The sequence below is a fragment of the Mauremys mutica genome, chromosome 13 (assembly GCF_020497125.1).
Source record: "Mauremys mutica isolate MM-2020 ecotype Southern chromosome 13, ASM2049712v1, whole genome shotgun sequence".
Classification (NCBI taxonomy): Eukaryota; Metazoa; Chordata; order Testudines; family Geoemydidae; genus Mauremys; species Mauremys mutica.
This window is the reverse complement of record NC_059084.1, coordinates 52,484,843-52,505,982: the sequence shown is the minus strand read 5'-3', so window position 1 is coordinate 52,505,982 and position 21,140 is coordinate 52,484,843. Positions and strand designations below refer to the sequence as shown.

At 48.0% G+C, this 21,140-nt stretch overlaps 1 protein-coding gene across 1 annotated transcript; it reads right to left on the bottom strand.

Moving 5' to 3' along the window:
- Positions 1 to 8,183: 8,183 nt before the first annotated feature.
- On the bottom strand, positions 8,184 to 9,128 carry LOC123348803 (olfactory receptor 49-like). Its single transcript, XM_044986443.1, has one exon. It carries the CDS (start codon positions 9,126 to 9,128, stop codon positions 8,184 to 8,186), a length of 945 nt encoding a protein of 314 aa, XP_044842378.1.
- Between the last annotated feature and the right edge of the window lie 12,012 nt (positions 9,129 to 21,140).

Genomic DNA, 21,140 nt, shown 5'->3' with positions numbered 1-21,140 from the left:
CAAGGCTGAGAAAGTTGTTTCAGTGATGAAATGCCCTCACTGCTCATTTGTATTTGTTTGTGTTCTTTCCATATCATTGATGAAAATATTTAAAAGTGCATGACCAAGAATCGACCCCAGTACAAACACACCCGCTCAGTGATGATTGCCCTGATATATTTCCATGTGGAGTCGTTTCACTTAAACACTGTTTAATCCATTTAATGTGTGCTGTGTTAATTGTGTATCATTCTAGTTTGTTAATCACAATGTCAAAAATCTAATCAAAAATAGTATCTGTCTTTAGAAAAGGGGCAGAAAGGGGAACTGGGGAATTACAGAGCAGTCACTCTAACTTTGATACCTGGAAAGATACTGGAACAATGTTTTAAACGATGAAATTTTAAGCACTTAGAGGATACCAGGGTTTTAAGTAACAGCCAGCATGGATTTGAGAAGAACAAACCATGACATACAAATCTAATGTCCTTTGGCACAGTTACTGGCCTGGTGGCTAGTTGGGAACCTCTAGATGTGATATATCCTGGTTTTAGTTATGCTTTTGACACAGTCCCACATGACATTCTCTTAGGTGAATTAGGAAAATGTGGCTCAGATGAAATATAAGGTGGGTGTGAAATTCTTTGAAAGACCATAGTGAAAGCACAGTTATCAATGATTCAGTGTCAAAGTGGAAGGACCTGGCCAGTGGACTCCCACAGCAGTGTGCCCTTGCTCTGGTACTTTTCAATATTTTCATTAATGACTTCGATAATGGAGTGGAGAGTAGGCTTATTACATTGGTGGATGACACCAAGCTGGGAGGGGTTGCTAGCATTTTTGAGGGCAGGATGAGTATTCAAAATGCCCTTGACAAATTGGAGAATTGGTCTGAAAAGTACAAGCTGAAATTCAATAAAGACAAGTGGAAAGTACAACACTTAGGAAGAAAAAAATCCAGTGCACAACTACAGAATGGGGACTAACTGTCTTAGAGGTGACACTGCTGCAAAGCAGGTAGGGTTAGAGTAGATCACAAATTGAGCGTGAGTCAATAATGTGATGCTGCTGCAAAAAAGGCCAATATAATTCTGGGGTGTAATAATAGTGGTGTCGCTAAGAATTGGGAGGTAATTGTCCCACTCTTCTTGTCACTCGTGAGGCCTCAGCTGGACTACAGTGTCCGGATCTGGGTGCCTCACTTAAAAGAAAGATGTGGACAAATTGGAGAGAGTCCAGAGGAGAGAAACCAAAAAGATACAAGATTTAGAAAACCTGACCTGTGGGAAAGGTTAAAATAAACGAGGCCTATTCAGTTTTGAGAAAAGAAGACGGAGGGGAGACTTGAGAACAGTCTTTAAATACATGAAAGGCTGCTCTAAGAGGACAATGACCAGTGGTTCTTCATGTCCATTGAACGTAGGACTAGAAGAAAAGAGCTTAATCTGCATCGAGGGAGATTTAGATTTAATATTAGGGAAAACTTTCTAACGTGAAGGATAGTTAAGTACTGGAATAGGTCACCCCAGGAGCTTGTGAATCCCTCTCATTAAAGGTATTTAAGAGCAGGTTAGTCAAAGATCTGTCAGGGATGATCTAGGCATATTTAACTCTGCCTCAGCTCAGGGATCTGGACTAGATGACCTCTTGAGGTCCCTTCCAGCCCAGCCCTTCCTTTCTGTGACTTTGTGTCATTCTGCACCACGTCAAATGCCTTACAGAAGTGGGAGATTATCACCTCTATCAAACTTCTAATCACATCCAAAAAAATTTCCAATTACTTTTACAGAATTTCTTTTCCATAAGCCCATGCTGATCAGAATTAGTTCTATTGCCCTCCTTTAATTCTATGCTAATCAAATCTCGTATTAGCCGCTTTGTCAGTGTGCCCAGGATTGACGTCAGACTCACATTCTTGTCCACCGCAAAGAACTTTCATAGCAATGATCTGTCCTATTACACCCCACCCTGAAATCAGACTCTACGCCCAACAGTAAGTTATCTGTATCTTTCTGATCAAGGGAGAGGTGACAAGATAGACAGCTCTGCTGCCACTGAAGATAACGTCATTGGTTTTCAAATCCTATAACAGTGAATGGGAGATGCTCATGTTTCTCTGTGAGTTATTGCTTTAGGCTGGTTTTGGAAGGATTTTATTCTAAATCCCTGGTTTCATAATTCATTCCTTTCCCGCATAGACACCCGCCTCCACTTGTATTGAATAGCATAATTAGAATGGCTGGATTTTAAACTCAGTCAGCTCACCCAGCTGAGACCATCAGGATCGCATCCAGAGCTCTTCAAAGTCAATAGAGAGCTTCCCGTTGGCTCTAGTGGGCACTCGGGCAGTGCTGCTAAGATTCTGGTGTCCATGCAGAGGTCATTACAGAGTTGGAGAATGGAGCATGAGGACGCACATGTTCACCCGCAGGGATGGCTGCTCCCTGCATCACAAACAGAACCTGTCTTTTTTTTTTTTTTTTTTTCCAGACAAGGTCCTGTGCGCATCTCCAAACCCTTCGTCTTTCAACAATATTTCTCTAGGAGTTTAAATACACAGCCCACGACGGCCCCTTATTCCTCTGAGGTGCCCGTTTTGCAGTAAGTCAGATCATCTATTCGGTTGGGTTTACAGCTGGGGGTTGTGGAATTTTCAGCAGGGTCTTGGGCTCCAGGACACCAGCCATAACTTGACCAACAAAATGAAATCAATCTTAAAGTTTCCTAATTCAATATAGCCCATTAAGGGATTCCAAAGATAATGGTAGCACCATTCCGTATCCTAAGGTGAAAGCAAGCCTCAAAGACTGATGCCTTGCAGAAATCTGCAAAACACGACATTGTTCACCTTCAAATACATCTCACCAATGGCGTGATTAGTAGGAAACAATAAAGATTATCATCTGCTGTGTGCTACTGTTGCTTATCAAATTTACCATAATAGTCTTACTTCTATATCTATTCTCCTGTCCCCCCAACTATTTGATTATCATATCCATAAATATGTGTCACATTTCACCCCTATACTGGGAAAGTGACCCTCTTTGCCTAGCACAGTGGGACTGGGATCCCAGCCAGGGGGTCTCAATCTCATAACACAAAACAACAAAGCTCTTCCGATCATGATTTTGTTCAAAGCCCTCCCTGCAATCACACCCTGTGCATTCTCAGTCACTCTCAGCAGTGATGGAGACCTTAGAATTACATGGAACATGAATCAAACTACCTCACAAATCCTGCAGGTGCTGAGTTGAGATGCTCCAAAATAGGTCTGTCGATTTATGGGTACCTATAGAACAGGACACTGGGATAAACGTGGGTGATTGCTACCTCTGTCAAATAATCCCTCCTTTTTCAGTTCCCATTAATGAGTTGTAATCTCCGGTGTTCTCATCCCTCATTGCTGGGTGGGACCTCGGACTTTACTAATGAGTTTGCTGACAACATTCAGAGAACTCACTTCTGATCCAATCTACTGAACGTTTTAGGAAAGAGCAGGACAATGTTATGTCTCTCTCTCTTCGACATGGAGAAGTCAGTGGGTCCTGTCACCATCTCCCATCTCACTTGTTTTTGTGGCAAAATACAGAAAAGTTACAGAAAACTTGGACAGAGTTCGATGCCCACATGACTGATGGTGTTGTGTTTAACGTATTAGAACAGGACTCTTAGAAAGCAGTGTCCAATTCCTGCTTTAGCCCCAGACCTCAGGCAAGTCACTTAGGGCTGGGTTGTTAAAGAGATTTAGGCACCTAGTGGGATTTTTTATAGCAGGTAGGCACCTACCCCCCTTTGAAATCAATGCATTTTAGGTGACCTGGTGAAAACCCCATTAGGCACCTAAATCCCTTAATTCCAGCGTAAGTGCCTTTGATAACCTCACACTACAGAGACGCAAGAGTGGCTACGATCCCATTTTGACAATGGAGAAGTGGGTCAGAGTGAGAACGCTGGGACTTTGAAAGGATTCTGGCACCCATCACACCCTGAATTTCAGTGCCCTGTGGGGTACAAACCAGCTCGCCTGAGAGACATGCTCGATTCTCAGCCACAATCACAGAATCATAGGTTGAGATGACCCTTCGGTCCCTGCTAGTCCAGCCCCCTGCCAAGATGCGGGACTCGTTGGGTCTAACCCACACCAGACAGATAGCTCCAGATTCTGCCACTGAAGGAGCTTCAACAACTTCCAGAGGCGTCTGTTCCATTGCCCTACTGTTCTGACAGTGAGGAAGTTTTTCCTGAGATTTAATCTAAATCTTTGATGTTGTAGTTTGACCCCATCGCCTCTTGTCCTGCTCTCTGTGGCAAGCGAGAACAACTTTTCTCCATCTTTTTTGTGGCAGCATTTAAAGTATCTGAAGACCCCTCTCACATCCCCCCCTTAATCTCCTCTTTTCCATATGAAACGTAGCCACTTCCTTCAGCCTTTGCTCATAAGGCTGCATTCCATCCCTTTGGTCATCTTTGTCACTCGCCTCTCCATCCTTTCCAGTTTCTCTACATCCTTTCTATACATTGGTGACCAAAATGGACACAGTACTCAGCTGAGGCCTAAGCAGTGCTGAGTAGAGCGGTACTATCACCTCCTGTGACTTGCATGCTGTGCCTCTGTTAATGCAACCTAACATTGCATTTGCTTTTTTTGCAACAGCGTCACATCGCGTTGAGGTTGTGATTCACCACAACTCCTAGATCCTTCTCAGCTGTGCTGCTGCCAAGACAGTTACCCCCCATTCTGTATTTGAGCATTTGGTTTTTCTTCCCTAATGTAGCACCTTACATCTGTCTTTGCTGAATTTCATTTTATTGTCTGTTGCCCAATTCTCTAATTTATCAAAATCCCTCTGTATTTTGGCTTTATCCTCCAAAGGGTTAGCAACTCGCCCCAGCTTTGTGTCATCTGCAAACTGGATCAGTCTGCGCTCTAGTCCTACAGCCAGGACAATAGTAAAGATGTTAAACAACACCGGACTCATCGCATATCCCCGTGGAACCTCACCTGGGGCCTCCCTCCAATCCGACATCAGTCCATTAATAGTTACTCTTTGTTCACAGTTATTTAACCAATTATGTACCCACTTAATGGTAGTTCTGTTGATCCCGCTGTTCTCCATCTTACTTATCAGCATGCCATGTGGGGGAGTGTCAAAAGCCTTGCCGAAGTCCAGGTATATTATACACACCTCATTCCCCCTATCCCACAAACCAGTTACCCTGCCAAAGACGGAAATCCAGCTGGTTTGGCAGGATTTGTTCTTGGTAAATCCATGCAGGCTGCTAGTGACCAGCTCTCCATCCTCCAGGTATTCGCCAATGGAATGTTTTGTACGTTGCTCTAGTAGCTTCCCAGGTATCGAAGTGGGGCCGACTGCTTTATAGTTTTCTGGATTCTCCTTTTCCCTTTTTTAAAGATAGGCACAACGTTAGCCCTTCTCCAGTCTTCCAGGACCTCTCCTGTCGTCCATGAGTTTGTACACAGCCTTTCTGCCAGCTGCTTCAATATCCAGGAGTTCCCTTCCAACAGTGCAACACAGAACCAGCTCGAGTCCCCTCCCTCCCCCGTTCCCCTGCAGTAACCTGGGAAAATTACGCACCACACCTGGGTGGCTCTAATAGGCAATACTTCCCCTCTCGCAAGCACAGAGTCGGAGTGTAGAAAAGAAACTGTTAAGAAGAGGAGGGAAATAACCCGTCATTAATTTGGGAAAATGCCGTAAGCAGGATTCATAAACATAAAACCCTAAGCAAAACACCCACCCCAGAGCACATTGGGCTGGGTCCTTTTGCCTCAGGTTCTTACCTCCAGCAACCAAAAGTTCCCTTAACATGCCCCCTCCCTTCTCACTCCACTGCACCCCACTCACAGCTGCTGTCCTTGGTCAGTGAAGACTCAGAGTTCTAAGGTGCATCCGTGTGAGCCCACCTCCCGCCCTGGTGGGGGGCACCTTGCTCGCTTTGCTGTCCAGGCGCTCACTCTGGCATCAGCCGCCCTGCCGGCCGCTTGCCTCCCGCTTGCCGCTCCGCTCCGCTCCGCCGGCCTCCCTGCCGGCCGCTTGTTGCTTCGCTCCGCCGGCCACTTGCCACTCTGCTCTGCCCTCTCTTGGATGTCTTTACACCCCCCACTGAACACAGCTCTCAGTGATTTCAGCTCTCAGTGGGGGAGCCTCATTGTCCCAAATTAGCCCTAATGCTGAGGCCTGGTTATCAGTGATTTCAGCTCTGTTGATGTGCGATAGGACTCTCCACTGAGTCTTTACCAGGCCTGTAATTACACAGCAGAGAGAGGAAGGGACAAATGGTGCCTAGACACCCTAGGCTGGGCCCACACCACCAGATGCAGGTCCATACATCCAACCACTCTCAACTCACTGGGCTTTGGCACCCCTGTCCCCTGCCTTGCGAGTGCCGTTTAGCTGAGGGTGAGTCCGTCCCTCAGGGCCCACCAAGCACAGTTCTGCTGCCCCTGATTCACACAAGAAGGATAATTCCCCTGATTAACCCTGCCCCCAATACAAAAGAGACGTGTGATCCAACACCAGCCAAATATGATAATTTGGGCAAAGCAGCCCCATCATGCTCAGCGAGCACCTATGTAGGGTGGGTTTGTCCATGCAAACAAGGTCGGCTCCTGAAGTCCTCTTCCCCAGCTCATCACTAGGGGAGAGCTCATGCAGACCCCACTTACATGTGAATAAGAACATCCTTCCTTTGTTTCTCCACTGGGGATTCTCACGCAGAGAGGAATTATTCAAAGTGAGTAACAGTCGGATAAATCAGCACAGGAGCGAAGCACAGAAACTGACACTTACCGGGGATGTAATATCCAAGTCACCACAAAGCACCAATAACCAAAGGACCAGCTGGCCGGGGAATGGAGTTGAAGGTGACCCAAAAGAATGAAACATATTGAGAGTAGAAGCTTATCGCACCACATCACGCAATGTCATTTGTGTCCAGGAACAATACCAGGAGTAACGAGGTGTCTGACCCCAACTATGAGGCTGTCTCAGAATAACTTGTCATTGAGTTTCATGTGGGAGATTTTAGGTTCTTGGTCCTCGTTTCAGTCACTTCCATTGGGGAAATGTTCTGAATGGCACGAAGGGCAGTTATGAATCTTGCTGACATTGAAAGTGAATTTGAACTAGACACCAGGAGTCAAATCCTGACCTTATCGAAGTAACTGGAGAAACTCCCACTGGGTTTCATATACTACTATTATTATTATCTATCATTTATATTGTGGCCATGCCTAGGAGTGCGGTTTCTCACTGAGTGATTGAGAGGCAGGATTACAATCCCCCAACTCATCCATTTGAGTCTCCCTCGCTCTCACGGGGAAAAGCCAGGCCCCGCTGCAAAATGTGAACCTGATCCATTGGATTAGGGCAGCCAAAGGTGGTCAGACGTGATGCTGGTCACATCACTTTCTTGTGTGCCTTTGGCTATGAAACTGCCTTGACTTTGCAGATGGTGAGCCATTTGCTTGGGGGAGACAACTGCAGTTGACAAGCTTAGAAATGCCTGTCACAGACCAGTGTCCCATTGTGCTACTTACAGTACAAAGCCAGAGCCCCTGCCCAGAAGGGGTCACAAAATATAAGACAAGAATCAGCTGGGAAATCGGTGCGATAGTGTCGGTCAGCATGATGCACAGTGGGCTCAGCAAAACAGCTGTCAAGTTTGTGTGAAAAAAATTCAGAACCTTTCAGTTTAACATCTTTGAAATGAAAAGATCGCTCCTTTTTTCTTTTCAAATAATATTTTGTCCAAAAATGTGGCTAGATCTGAAAGGAAAGGTGTTTAGTTCAACGCAAACTGAATGTTGTTCAGTATTTCATTTCAGCAAGAAAAACCTACTAATTTCCATTTTTGGAACAAACTCCAAGAAAGATTCTCCATCTCTTAAAGCCTTCAGATCAAGACTGGATGCAATTCAAGAAGATATGCTTTCATCAGGCAGAAGTTACTAGGCTGAATGCAAGGCTAACTAGGTGGAATTCTCATGTCTGTTTTATGCAGAAGGTCAGATGAGATGACGTAATCACTCCTTCTGGCTGTATGATCTATTAATCTGGCTATGGAGAGACAAATTCACCCTGTGTACTGCTGAGGACCCACCAACCCCATTGTGAAGCCTGGCAAGAAGTAAATTACCATCTATGCTCTCTTCACTCCTGCATCTTTGTGGTTTGGGATTTTCATGAGAGCCTCACACATTTCGAAAATGCTCTGCCACAGATGCCCTTCAGAGCCTGTTTGACTTGTTCGTTGCGAAGAGCGTAGATGTAGGGGTTAAAGAGTTGAGCCACCACAGAGTACAGAAAGGACACAACTTTGTCAAAGTCCTTTGCTCCCCGCTGTCCTGGTCGGAGGTATCTGAAGATGGAGCTACTGTACAATATCACAACCACCATCAGGTGAGCAGAGCAGGTGGAAAAGGCTTTTTTCCTTCCTGTGGTGGATGGGATGCGTATGATAGTGGAGATGATACAGCCATAGGAAATGATAGTGACTGTTAAAGTACCAAGTAAGATAACTGTTCCTGAAACCAAGATCATTACCTCAATGTGTCTTGTGTCCCTGCAGGAGAGTTGGAGCAATGGGGCCGTGTCACAGTAGAAGTGGTTTATGACATTGGGGCCACAGAACGGTAACAGCACAACCATAAACGTTGGAGGAAATATTAAGAGAAAACTCATCACCCAGCAGCCCAGCACTAACTGGAAGCAGACTCTGCCATTCATGATGGTGCCGTAACGCAAGGGACGGCAGATAGCCATGTAGCGGTCAAAGGACATCATAGCTACATGGAGAAATACACAGGTGCCCAGGAGGAAGAACAACAACAACTGAAGGAAACAACCAGGAAGGGAAATAGATTTTCTCTCTGTCAGGAGGCTGTAGAGGAACCTGGGCATGATGACGGATGTGAAACACATTTCCAAAAAAGAGAAGTTCCTCAGGAAATAATACATGGGCGACTGGAGGCGATGGTCCACCAGGGAGAGGCTGACAACTGTGATGTTACCCATTATGGTCAACAGGAAGATAACTAATAGAACCACAAACAGGGCGGTGTTTAAATGGCGGCTGTTGGACAGGCCCAAGATGATGAATTCCACCACGGTGCTCTGGTTCTTCATTCTCAGATCATTCTTAAAAGAAAAAAATGAAGAAACACGTCAAAAACAGAGGAAATGGAATGTTTGCAGGAAAAATTCTGTAAATCAATAGACTACACATCATCAATGGGAGCTGGGTACCCAATAGACTTGGGCTCTATGGGAAAAGCCTGATGGGAAAACCAGAACCAAAGACAGGATCTTAGAGGAGAATATTTGATACCTTAAGGGGGCAGGGGAGGGGAGAGAGAGAGAGAGAGAACTGGAAGGGATGAAAGAATGAAAATATGTTACCTTAATTTTTCATGTATTCCTAGATTATAAGACCCAAAGGCACCACTGTGATCATCTTCTCTGACCTCCTGCATAGACCAAGAATTTCCCTCAGTTAACTCCTGTTAGACCTAGAGCATAGTCTTGAGAGGGACAGACAATCTTGATTTTAAAAATTTCCAAGGGTGAAGAATCCAACACACAAATCTTAGTAAGTTGTTCAAGTGATTAAATATCAGCACTGCTCATTTTTTGTGTTTGTTTTGCTTTTCATTCAGGTCATTGATAAATATTTCTCAAAAAGCACCGGGCCAAGAACTGATCCCTGTAGGACTCCACTTGAGATACACCCGCTCAATGATGCACCATATACAATTCCTGGTGGAGAGCTGGCAGGTACCCACTTTATAATTCAGGTAAAGTGTCTAACGTCAAGAGTGTATCATTCTCGTTTCTTAGTCAAACGGTCAAAGATTAAATGAAAAATAGTACCTATCTGAAAAAAAAAACAGGAATGAAGAAGACTGAGGAATTATAGACCAGTCCGCCTAACTTCAATACGTGGAAAGACACTGGGACAAATTATTAAGCCACAAGTTGTAAGCACCTAAAGGATAATAGAGTTATAAGTAAAAACCAACATGGATTTATCAAGAATAAATCATGCCAAATCAAAGCAATTTCTTTCTTTGACAGCATTACCGGTCTGGCGGATAGATCAAAAGCTGTAGCTGTGATGTATCTTGGTTTTTAGTAGGGTGTTTGACACAGTCCCACATCACATTCTCATAAGCAAACTGGAGAATGATGGCGAAGATTAAATTACTCTAAGGAGGGTGCACAACTAGGTGAAAGACTTTACTCACAGAGAGCTATCAGCAGCTCACTGTCAAAGTGTGGGAATTTATCTAGTGGAGTCCTGCAGGGATCTGTCCTGCAGCCAGTACAATTCAATATTTTCACTAATGATGTGGATAATGGAGGGAAGATTATGCTTATAAAATTATCAGATGACACCACCTAAGAACAGCTACACTGGGTCAGACCAATGGTCCATTTGGCCCAGTATCCTGTCTTCCAACAGTGGACAATGTCAGGTGCCCCAGAGGGAATGAACAGAACAGTGATTAATCAAGTGATCCATCCCCTGTTGTCCATTCCCAGCTTCTGACAAACAGAGACTAGGGATACTTCAGAGCATGGTTTTTCAGGCTGGGAGAGGTTGCTAGCACTGTGGAGGACAGGATTAGAAATCAAAATTACATTGACAAATTGGAGAATTAGTCTGAATTCAGCAAGATCAAACTCAGTAAAGACAACTGCAAAGTACTACACTGAGGAAGAAAGAAATTAAATGCACAAGTGCAAAATGAGGAATAACTAGCTAGGAGGCCATACGGCTGCATAGGAGCTGGGAGTTAGAGCTGATCACAAATTGAAGATTAATCCAATGAGATGCAGTTACCAAACAGAGGCTAATATCATTCTGGGGTGCATTAACAGGGAGGCAGTTGTCCCTGGTAAGATCTCTGCTAGGGTGCTGTGGCCAGTTCTGGATTTCACACTTTAGGAAAGACGCAGACTAGTTGGAAAGGGTCTGGAAGGGTGCAACAAAAATGCTAAAAGGGTTAGAAAACTTGACCATGAGGAAAGGTTTAAAAAACGAGGCATGTTTAATCTTTGAATAAGTGAAGGGCGGTATAAAGAGGACAGAGATCAATTGTTCTCCACCCCCACTGAATGTGGGACAAGCAATGCAGTTAATCTGCAGCAAGGGAGAGTTGCCTTAGATAGTAGGTAACACTGTCTAACTATAAGGATAGTTCAGTGCTGGAACACTTGGCCGTGGGAGGATGGGGAATCCCAGGCATTGGAGATAGCGGCATCTGTATCCTAAGGTGAAAGGAAACCTCCGAGTTGCATCCCCTTTACACATCTGCAAAACCTCCACAATGTGCACCTTGAAATTCATTCTCTGATCTCACCAGTGCCGTGATCGTTATTAGACATTAAAAACTGGCAGCTGTTACCTCTGTTACTATAAGTGTTACCTCTACTTATAGAATCATAGCGTTAGAAGGGACCACAAGGGTCATCTAGCCGATTTCTCATAATATTCTCACATCTATATTCGACTTCCCTGGCCCCTGAGTATTCTTTTTGTCATAGCCATACATTTGTGTCTTGTTTCACAATAAGACTGAATAATTTTAGGAGAGCGACCCTATTTTCCTAACACAGTGGGACTGTGATCCCAGAGAAGTGGTCTCAATCTTGTACCCAAAACAAAAGAAAGGAAAAAGAAGATTACTCACAAAGTTCTTCAGACCATGATTTCTTTCACATCCCAATCTGCAATCACACCTTGTGCATTCTCACTCAGACCATGCAATGATGGAGTACATGGAACATGAACCAAAATTATCACACAAAGGCTGCAGGTGCTGAATTTAGATGCACTAAAAGAGGCCTGCCGATTTATGCCTCTCTATGTAACAGAACGATGGGATAAACTTGGGTGATCACTGCCTCTGTCAAATAATCCCTCATTTATAACAGTTGTAGACTCCGGTTTTCTTGTCCCTCATTGCTGGCTGGGACCTCTGAGACCAATTAGCTGATGAGTTTGCTGACAACACTGAGAGAACTCAAGTCTGATCCATTCTACTGAAAGTTTTAGGGAAGAACATTGCAAAGTGTGACAAAGTTCCTCCTCTGCCTTGGTGGGTCCTGTGCTTATTGGGGGGTTTGCTCACCTCAGTGATCTTCCCTTCTGGTGGAACCCACAGTCTGGGTCAACACCTCCTGTGTCTGATCAGGAGCTGGGAGGTTTGGGGGGAACCCGGGCCTGCCCTCTACTCCGGGTTCCAGCCCAGGGCCCTGTGGATTGCAGCTGTCTAGAGTGCCTCCTGTAACAGCTGCATGACAGCTACAACTCCCTGGGCTACTTCCCCATGGCCTCCTCCCAACACCGTCTTTATCCTCACCACAGGACCTTCCTCCTGGTGTCTGATAACGCTTGTACTCCTCAGTCCTCCAGCAGCACAGCCTCTCACTCTCAGCTCCTGGCGCCTCTTGCTCCCAGCTCCTCACACGCACTTCCTCTCCTCTGGCTCCCCCCCCCCCCCGCCTGACTGGAGTGAGCTCCTTGTTAAACCCAGGTGCCCTGATTAGCTGCCTTGATTGGCTGCAGGTGATCTAATCAGCTTGTCTGCCTTAATTGGTTCTAGCAGGTTCCTGGTTACTCTAGTGCAGCCCCTGCTCTGGTCACTCAGGGAACAGAAAACTGCTCATCCAGTGACCAGTATCTTTGCCCTCTACCAGACTCCTGTACCCCACCGGGCTGGGTCTGTCACAAATGTGATGTCTCTCTTCCACACGGAGAAGACAATGGGTTCTGTCACCATCTCCCACCTCACTTGTTTTTGTGACAAGACAGGGAAAAGATTCAGCAAACTTGGACAGAGTTAGATTCCCTTATAACTGATGTTCTGGTGCTTAACATATTAGAGCAGGACTTGGGAAAGCAGTGTTTAATTCCTGCTTTTCCCACCCACCCCTCCACAAGCTCAGGCAAGTCACTTAGGGCAGGACTGGTAAAGATATTTAGGCATCTAATGGGATTTTTAAAAGCATCTAGGCACCACAGAGCCCAAATAGCTAAAGGACCAGTTGGCCGGGGAATGGAGTTGAAGGTGACCCAAAAGAATGAAACATATTGAGAGTAGAAGCTTAGTGGCATATTCGGTGATCCTGTGCCGGGACTGGCCTGAGTTTCTGGCCATCCTACGCCAACATGCCGGAGGTGGCCCGGGCCCCGTACCAGCCTTGGAGGGGGAGACCCCGGATACTGAGGAAGACAAGCAGGAGGCCCCAGAAACTGAGGGGGACGAGTGGGAGGGACCCGACCCCACCATCGAGATAAGGGAATGGGAGGATGTTTCCCCGGGAGGGGTGGAAGATCCCTCAACCCCCACAGACTTCTGCCAGGATCAAAGGTCCGACCCCACCCTCAGCCGGGCATATGAGCAGCTGGCCATGGTGGACGGGACCATCCTCGATTCAGATCGGGTAGCCCAGTGGCCGCACTTTGAATTACGGCAAGAGCGCCTATATCGGGTTGAGAGGGACCCGCACACCTGGGAGCCCCGGACTCATCTCCTAGTGCCCCGATGTCATCGATAGGCGGTCATGAAGCTGGCCCACGATGTCCCGGCTGCCGGGCCCCTGGGTCCCGAGAAGACCCTAGCCAGGATACTGGGACGCTTCTTTTGGCCAGGTATCCACCAGGAGGTAAAAGACTATTGCAGCTCCTGCCCCGATTGCTAGTTGGCTGCCCCCACAAGAACCCCCAAGGCACCGCTGGTCCCGATGCCGTTAATCGAGACCCCCTTCGAGCACATGGCCATGGATCTGGTGGGGCCCCTCCCCAAGAGCGTTGCGGGGTTCCAGTATATCCTAGTGATGGTGGACTATGCCACCTGATTCCCCGAAGCGATTCCTCTCCGCAACATCACTGCCCGCACCATTGCAGGCGAACTGGTAAAGATCTTTGCCCACGTCGGCTTGCCCAGGGAGATCCTCACGGACCAGGGGACCAATTTTATCACCCGGCTGTTACAGCAGGTGTGTGGACTCCTGGGGATCAAGCAGCTGCGGACATCAGTGTATCATCCCCAGACGGATGGATTGGTTGAAAGGTTCAATCAAACCCTGAAGGACATATTGTGGAAGTTCCCCCCAGAAGACCTCCGCCGATGGGACCAGCTACTCCCGCCCCTGCTCCTGGCAGTGCGAGAGGTCCCCCAGTAATCGACCAAGTTCTCACCTTTTGTACTACTGTACGGCCACCGACCCCGGGTCCTCTTGGACCTGATGCAGGAAACCTGGGAGCAAACCCCGTCACCAGCCCAGGGTCTCCTCAAATATGTGCTCCAGCTCCAGGAGCGGCTTAAACAGGCTGGGACCCTGGCGCGAGCAAACCTGAAAGCCGCCCAAGAAACGTAGGCCCAGGTTTACAACCGGGACGCCCGAACCCGCGACTTTCAACCCGGAGATTGGGTCTTACTCCTCCTTCCCTCCAGTGAGTCCAAGATGCTGGCTCGGTGGCAAGGGCCATATGAGGTCGTTCGAAAGGTGGGCCCTGTTACTTATGAGATCCATCAGCCTGACCGGCGGAAAAAGGTCCAGCAGTACCACGTCAACCTTCTCAAATCTTGCCGAGAACGAGAAGGTCTGTTGATCAATCCCTACCCACCGGAACCCAAGCTTGGACCCCAGGTGAACCCTGCCGAAGACCCCGAGGGGCCCCAGCTTGGGGAGACACTGACGGAGGAACAGCTCAAACAAACCCGGTGCCTCCTTCAAGCGTTCTCCCGGACTTTTACGGCCCAACCGGGGTATACCTCTCTGGTATATCATCGAATTCAGACTGAGCCGGGGGTGGTGATCTGGGGCGCGACCAGGCCATTGCCGTATCACCAGAGGCGGATTGTTGATGAGGAAATACGGGCTATGCTAGACCTGGGCGTGATCGAACCCTCGCAAAGCGAGTGGCATAGCCCAGTCATCCTAGTGCCAAAGCCCGATGGCTCCCAACGTTTTTGCATTGACTTTAGACGCATTAACGCCGTCTCCAAGTTCGACGCCTATCCCATGCCCCGAATAGATGAGCTGTTGGCCCGATTAGGAGAGGCCCGCTATATCACAACTCTGGACCTAAGCAAGGAATATTGGCAGATCCTCCTAGAACCAGCCTCCAGGGAAAAGACTGCATTTGCCACTCCTACGGGCCTATACCAATTCACGCAGATGCCTTTCGGCCTTCATGGGGCACCCTCTATGTTTCAGCATCTGATGGACCGCCTCCTCCAACCCCATCAGGATTATGCGGTGGCCTACCTGGATGACGTAGTTATCTACAGTCACCAGTGGGAAACCCACCTAGAGAGAGTCGCCGCTGTCCTGAGGTCCTTGCAAGCAGCCAGATTAATGGCCAACCCTAAGAAGTGCCGCATTGGCTGGCAAGAGACCACCTATTTGGGGTACACCATTGGAAATGGGCAAGTGAAACCCCTCGTGAACAAGGTTCGGGCCATTGCAACCTGTCCTCCGCTGACCACGAAACACCAAGTCTGCCAGTTTTGGGGCTGGCGGGATATTATCGACGATTCATCCCCCAATTCGTGGCGATAGCCGCCCCTTTGATGGGGCTCCTCAGCAAGGACAGCCCACAACAGGTGCACTGGACCCCCGAATGTGATGAGGCTTTCCAGTCGCTCAAGGCCAGCCTCTGTAGTGAGCCAGTCTTATTTAGCCCTGACTTCACCCGGCCGTTCATCCTACAGACGGATGCTTTGGAGGTAGGGCTCGGGGCTGTCCTCTCCCAGGAGGTGGATGGGGAAGAGCACCCAGTCCTCTACATCAGCCAGAAGCTATTCCCCCGTGAGAAGAACTATGCTGTGGTTGAGAAGGAAGCCCTCGCAGCAAAATGGGCATGTGACGCCCTGCGATACTACCTCCTTGGGGCCCTGTTCACCTTGGTCACTGACCACGAGGCCCTTCAGTGGTTGGCCCGCATGAAGGACCACAATATGCGGCTCCAGCGGTGGTACTTGGCCCTGCAGCCCTATGCCCTCACTGTTCGCCATAGGGCTGGGAAGGACCATTTGAACGTGGACTTCCTTTCCCGCCTCGGGGGTCTGGATGGGCCTGGCCCTGTTGTACGGGAGCCGGCCTTGAGGGGGGGTGTGTGTAGTGAGGCGCCCTGGCTCTCTGCCGCACCTGAGAAGGACGAGCTGGACCAAGCGCCGAGGTGGGCGGAGCCACCGCCGTCTGTCCCCGCCCCCCGGAGGTCAAAGGGCAGGACAGGAAGTATAAAAACCCGGCCCCAGAGCTCAGTTAGGCGGAGGCTGCCGGAGAGGACAGACACTGGTGCTCGAGCTTCCGCCGGGCCCAGTCTTCCCCGGGCCCGGTATCCAGAGGAGTCGCCTGAGGTCCCCTACGCCCGGTATCCAGAGGAGTCGCCTGAGGTCCCCTACGCCCGGTATCCTGAGGAGTCACCTGAGCTCCCCTCCGCCCGGTATCCTGAGGAGTCGCCTGAGCTCCCCTACGCCTGGTATCCGGAGGAGTCGCCTGAGCTCCCCTACGCCCGGTATCCAGAGGAGTCGCCTGAGCTCCCCTCCGTCCGGTATCCTGAGGAGTTGCCTGAGCTCCCCTCCGTCCGGTATCCGGAGGAGTTGCCTGAGCTCCCATACGCCCGGTATCCAGAGGAGTCGCCTGAGCTCCCCTCCTCCCGGTATCCAGAGGAGTCGCCTGAGGTCCCCTATGCCCGGTATCCTGAGGAGTAGCCTGAGCTCCCCTACGCCCGGTGTCCGGAGGAGTCGCCTGAGCTCCCCTACACCCGGCATCTGGAGGAGTCGCCTGAACTCCCCTACGCCCAGTATCTTGAGGAGTCGCCTGAGCTCCCCTCCTCCCGGTATCCAGAGGAGTCGCCTGAGCTCCCCTCCGTCCGGTATCCGGAGGAGTTGCCTGAGCTCCCCTCCGTCCGGTATCCGGAGGAATTGCCTGAGCTCCCATACGCCCGGTATCCAGAGGAGTCGCCTGAGCTCCCCTCCTCCCGGTATCCGGAGGAGTCGCCTGAGCTCCCCTCCGTCCGGTATCCGGAGGAATTGCCTGAGCTCCCATACGCCCGGTATCCAGAGGAGCCCATGGTCTGGGACCCACCGGATGACGCCGGTGAGAGACAGGTACCTAGGGAGGGGGAGATTGGAAGCGGCCCGGGGGTAGCCGACCCCAGTTTGGCTCCAGGGGACCCGAGCCAATGTCAGTGTGTTGCGGCCTGGATCCCCACTGAGTGCAGCGAATCTTTGCCACTGCTAGGGCCCCGGGCTGGGATGCAGTGTAGTGGGAGGGCCTGCGTCCCCCCCCACCCTTCGAAGGGTGGCAGACTCCACCTCCCCTTGGCCTGACCAGGGCTAAGATACTGTGTTTGCTCAGCCCTGCTGAAAGGCCTGAGCTGGGACTGTTTGTTGCCCACCCTGCTCCAGGGCCGGGCTTAGAGACACTGTGTTTACTCAAGCAGCAAAGAGTCTTGTGGCACCTTATAGACTAACAGACGTTTGGGAGCATGAGCTTTCGTGGGTGAATCCCCACTTCGTCGGATGCATGTTTACTGTGTTTACTCAGGTGCTGCTAAAGGGCCGGGACTCTGCCTTGTTTAGAGACTGTTGGTTTGCTCAGCCCCTGCGGAGGGGTCTGAGCCCGAGACGGATTGCTGCCTGTAGGAAGGTGCCCTGGCTCCCCGCCGCGCCTGAGAAGGACGAGCCCCTTACCGGACTCTTACCGGTGGTCAGACGTGATGCTGGTCATGTCACGTTCTTGTGTCTTTGGCTACGAAACTGCCTTGCCTTTGCGGATGGCGAGCCATTTGCTTGGGAGGAAACTCCGCTGTTGACAAGCATAGAAACGCCTGTCACTAGCCTGATATAGGATTTGTTAATAATATTAATTTAATTTATCAATTTCAATGTATTTAACTTTACTTTTTTAATTTAATTAATTAGGCATATTACCGATTAATTGTTAATATTAATTAGTATGGGTTTTAGGCTTGTCAATCTGTTTGATCAGAAGATAAAAGTTCTTGTCCCGCATCAGGCTCCACGGAATTTACAAAAGACCCTCGGGGGTGTGACAGGAAGCTCACACTGAGACAGATATAGTCATAAAGACTTTTTATTAAAATCAATAATAGTAAGTAAATGGTAAAATACCCAGAGTTACAAAGTTACAGCTGCATTACTGCTATTCAAAAGATACATATGAGAATATAGGATTATATGCAACAAAGCTTTGGTTAACATACTCACACCCTTCCTTGATAACCTGGTGGTAAGAGACACGGGACCAGCCTTGCAGTTCAGGTTTCTCATTTCTTGGGTGAGGGATGCAGAGCTTAGAAAAAGCTACTGCTAGGAGCTATCAAAACTAACTTAGGGTTTACTTGACTAACTTAAAATCAAAACCTAATAAACAAACTAAGAATAAAACTTAGGGAAACCGAGCTTAGCCTAGTTCCCTCGAAACGTAAAGTTTAAGAAGAACAAGTCCAGCCGACTGATAGTAGCAGTCATTGTAGACAGATAGAACGGAGAGAGCAAGTGGAGGAAGTAAGTGAGAATGATAGAGCAGAGTACTCTAGCGAGGTGGGTCACCTCTTTTATAGGGCACAAGTGCTGGAAATCCTTCCTCCTATGCCCACATTTCATTCCTCACCCACAAAATGTTAGGGTACAAATACCCCATAGGCTAGTCTGTTTGTGCGTATTGATGACATGTACCTACTACATAAGTTCATTTGTGGTATACCTGGTAAGTCTGTGGGTACAACATTAACCCCCTCCACATGCCATTCTCCATTGTCTATTGGTCTAGATAAAAGGTCATAGACATAGGGGTGAGTACTCAGCTATTTAGGTAACAAGATAAAGGTCAACTTTGATTTCTGAGTGAAAGGTCTCAGTATCGATATAGTAACTTTGCCGTAGCGTAACATACAGGATATGGCCTGTAGGTCTCTTGCATTACAGCCAAACTTACTTTAATATAAATCTATAAACCTATTACAATAAACCAAACACTTAAACTATAAGAAAAGATGTATCTATGCAAGCAAGCAGGCTAGCCCTATAGGCTCCATGTCTCAGACCAGCGTCCCATCGTGCTAAGTACTGTACAAAGCCAGAGCCCCTGCCCAGGAGAGGTCACAAAATATAAGACAAGAATCGGCCGGATAATCGGTGCGATAGCATCCGTCAGCATGATGCACAGTGGGCTCAGCAAAACAGCTGTCAAGTTTGTGTGGAAGGAATCACAGCAGAGGAGAGTTTGAAGGAGCTTAGTAGCTTTTGCAGACGTTTATTGGGTGCTCTTCCTTAGCGTGAGTAAAGCTACGATTTTGTCACGGAAATCACCGAATCCGTGACTTCCAAAGAGCTTTGTGACTTCAGCCTGTGGTGGTTGGGAGCTGCAGGGCTCCACCGCGTCCCTGCCTGCAGTGGGTGGCAGGGGGTGCTCCTGCAGCTCCCTCCCTGCCACGGATGGTTGGCAGACCCCTGAAGTTCCCTGTCCACGCATGTGGCAGGGGGACCCCTGTTGCTCCCTTTCTGCAGCGGGCAGCAGGGGGACCCCTGCAGTTCCAAGCAGTGCATGGAGGGGGACGCTGGAGCTCCATGCACCCCAGAGCTCCCAGCCAGCCCCTGCAGCTGTCCAGCAGCTTCCCATTTTATCATGGATATTTTTAGTAAAAGTCAGGGACAGGTCATGGCTTCTGTGAATTTTTCTTTATTGCCCGTGACCTGTCCCTGACTTTTACTAAAAATACCTGTAACAAAATCTTCGCCTTAGTCCTGAGGGGCAGCATGGAGGAGAGCATGAAGCTGCCTGTTTGAAAATGTAAAGTGGATAAAACAAGCTGGCATCAATGGCCAATTGCAGGATGGAGACGATGTCTTAACAGTGCATGAGAGATGTGTCGTAGGATGGGGATAGGACATGGCGGGTCTATAGAATGGAGACAAATTGCTTATATCTGAGGAAGTGTCAAGAGGAACCCACTGGAGGAACCCACTGGCCTTCACTTTGACAATGACCTTTGAAGCAAGAAAGATTTCAGTGAAGCCAGGATTTGCCCCTGACCTCCACTTGCACCCTTGAGAATATCCCCTTCCAAGAGCAAAGAGGAAACCAAATATTTCTCATTATCCAACTCTATTCATTAGATTAGTAGAGTTACATTTGCCAGAGTTCTCTCTTGTAGTTATCTATTTAATGCCCAGTGGCAAGGGGTGCTGATCTCAGTCCAAATATCTCAGAGTTAACAGGAAAAACAGTACTACTAACAATATGGCATAACAGGTGAATGGTACAAACAAGCAGACCAAGGCAGGGTACTAGAGATGAGGCAACCAAAACAGTAAGATGTGCACATATCTTAGCAACTAAGCCCCTGTTTTAGCCTCTGTGAGGAGCCATTTATCCCTCCTGTGGGTTGTGCAGTGTTTCTTGTACCCCTTTCCCAGGAGAAGTGCCCCTAACAGAGAAAGGTAGAACAAGAGCTATTGACTGGATGCTAAAACCACACATGTTGAAATGACAGAGCCCAGAGAATTTTTTCAGATGAATAATTTCCTATGTAAAAAATACAGTTTCAGGTCAGCTAAAGGTATTTGTGAATTCAGTGTGAATTCAAAGAATAGACCTGACCACAAAAAAATGGAAAATAATAATTGAAAACATTTATTTCAACATCTTCAAAAATCAAAAGTTTTCACTTTTCAACAATTTAGCAAGATGTTAAAGAAACATTCTTCCCAAACTGAATTTTGTTTAGTGTTTCATTTCACCAAGCAAAACCTAATAATTTCTATTTTGGGAACAAAGTACCAAGAAAGAGTCTCCATCTCTTGAAGTCTTCCAATCAAGACTGGATGCCTTTCAGGAAGACACACTTTCATTAGACATGAGTTACTAGTCTCATTGCATAACTAATTGGTGGAATTCTGTGGCATGAGTTATCAGGAGCTCACACTTGTTGATCTGAGGATCCCTTTTGGACATACAGATTATCAACCTCGACATGAGGAGATAAATTCACCCCTGTTAACAGCTCAGGACCCACCAAGCCCATTGTGAAGCCAGGCACAAAGTCAAGGACCATCCATGTTCTCTTCACTCCTGTATCTTTGGGGTTCCAGATTT

What these genes read in the sequence shown, in the direction of transcription:
- LOC123348803 (XM_044986443.1), bottom strand. Translation starts at nt 9,128, where the DNA reads ATGAAGAACCAGAGCACCGTGGTGGAATTCATCATCTTGGGCCTGTCC.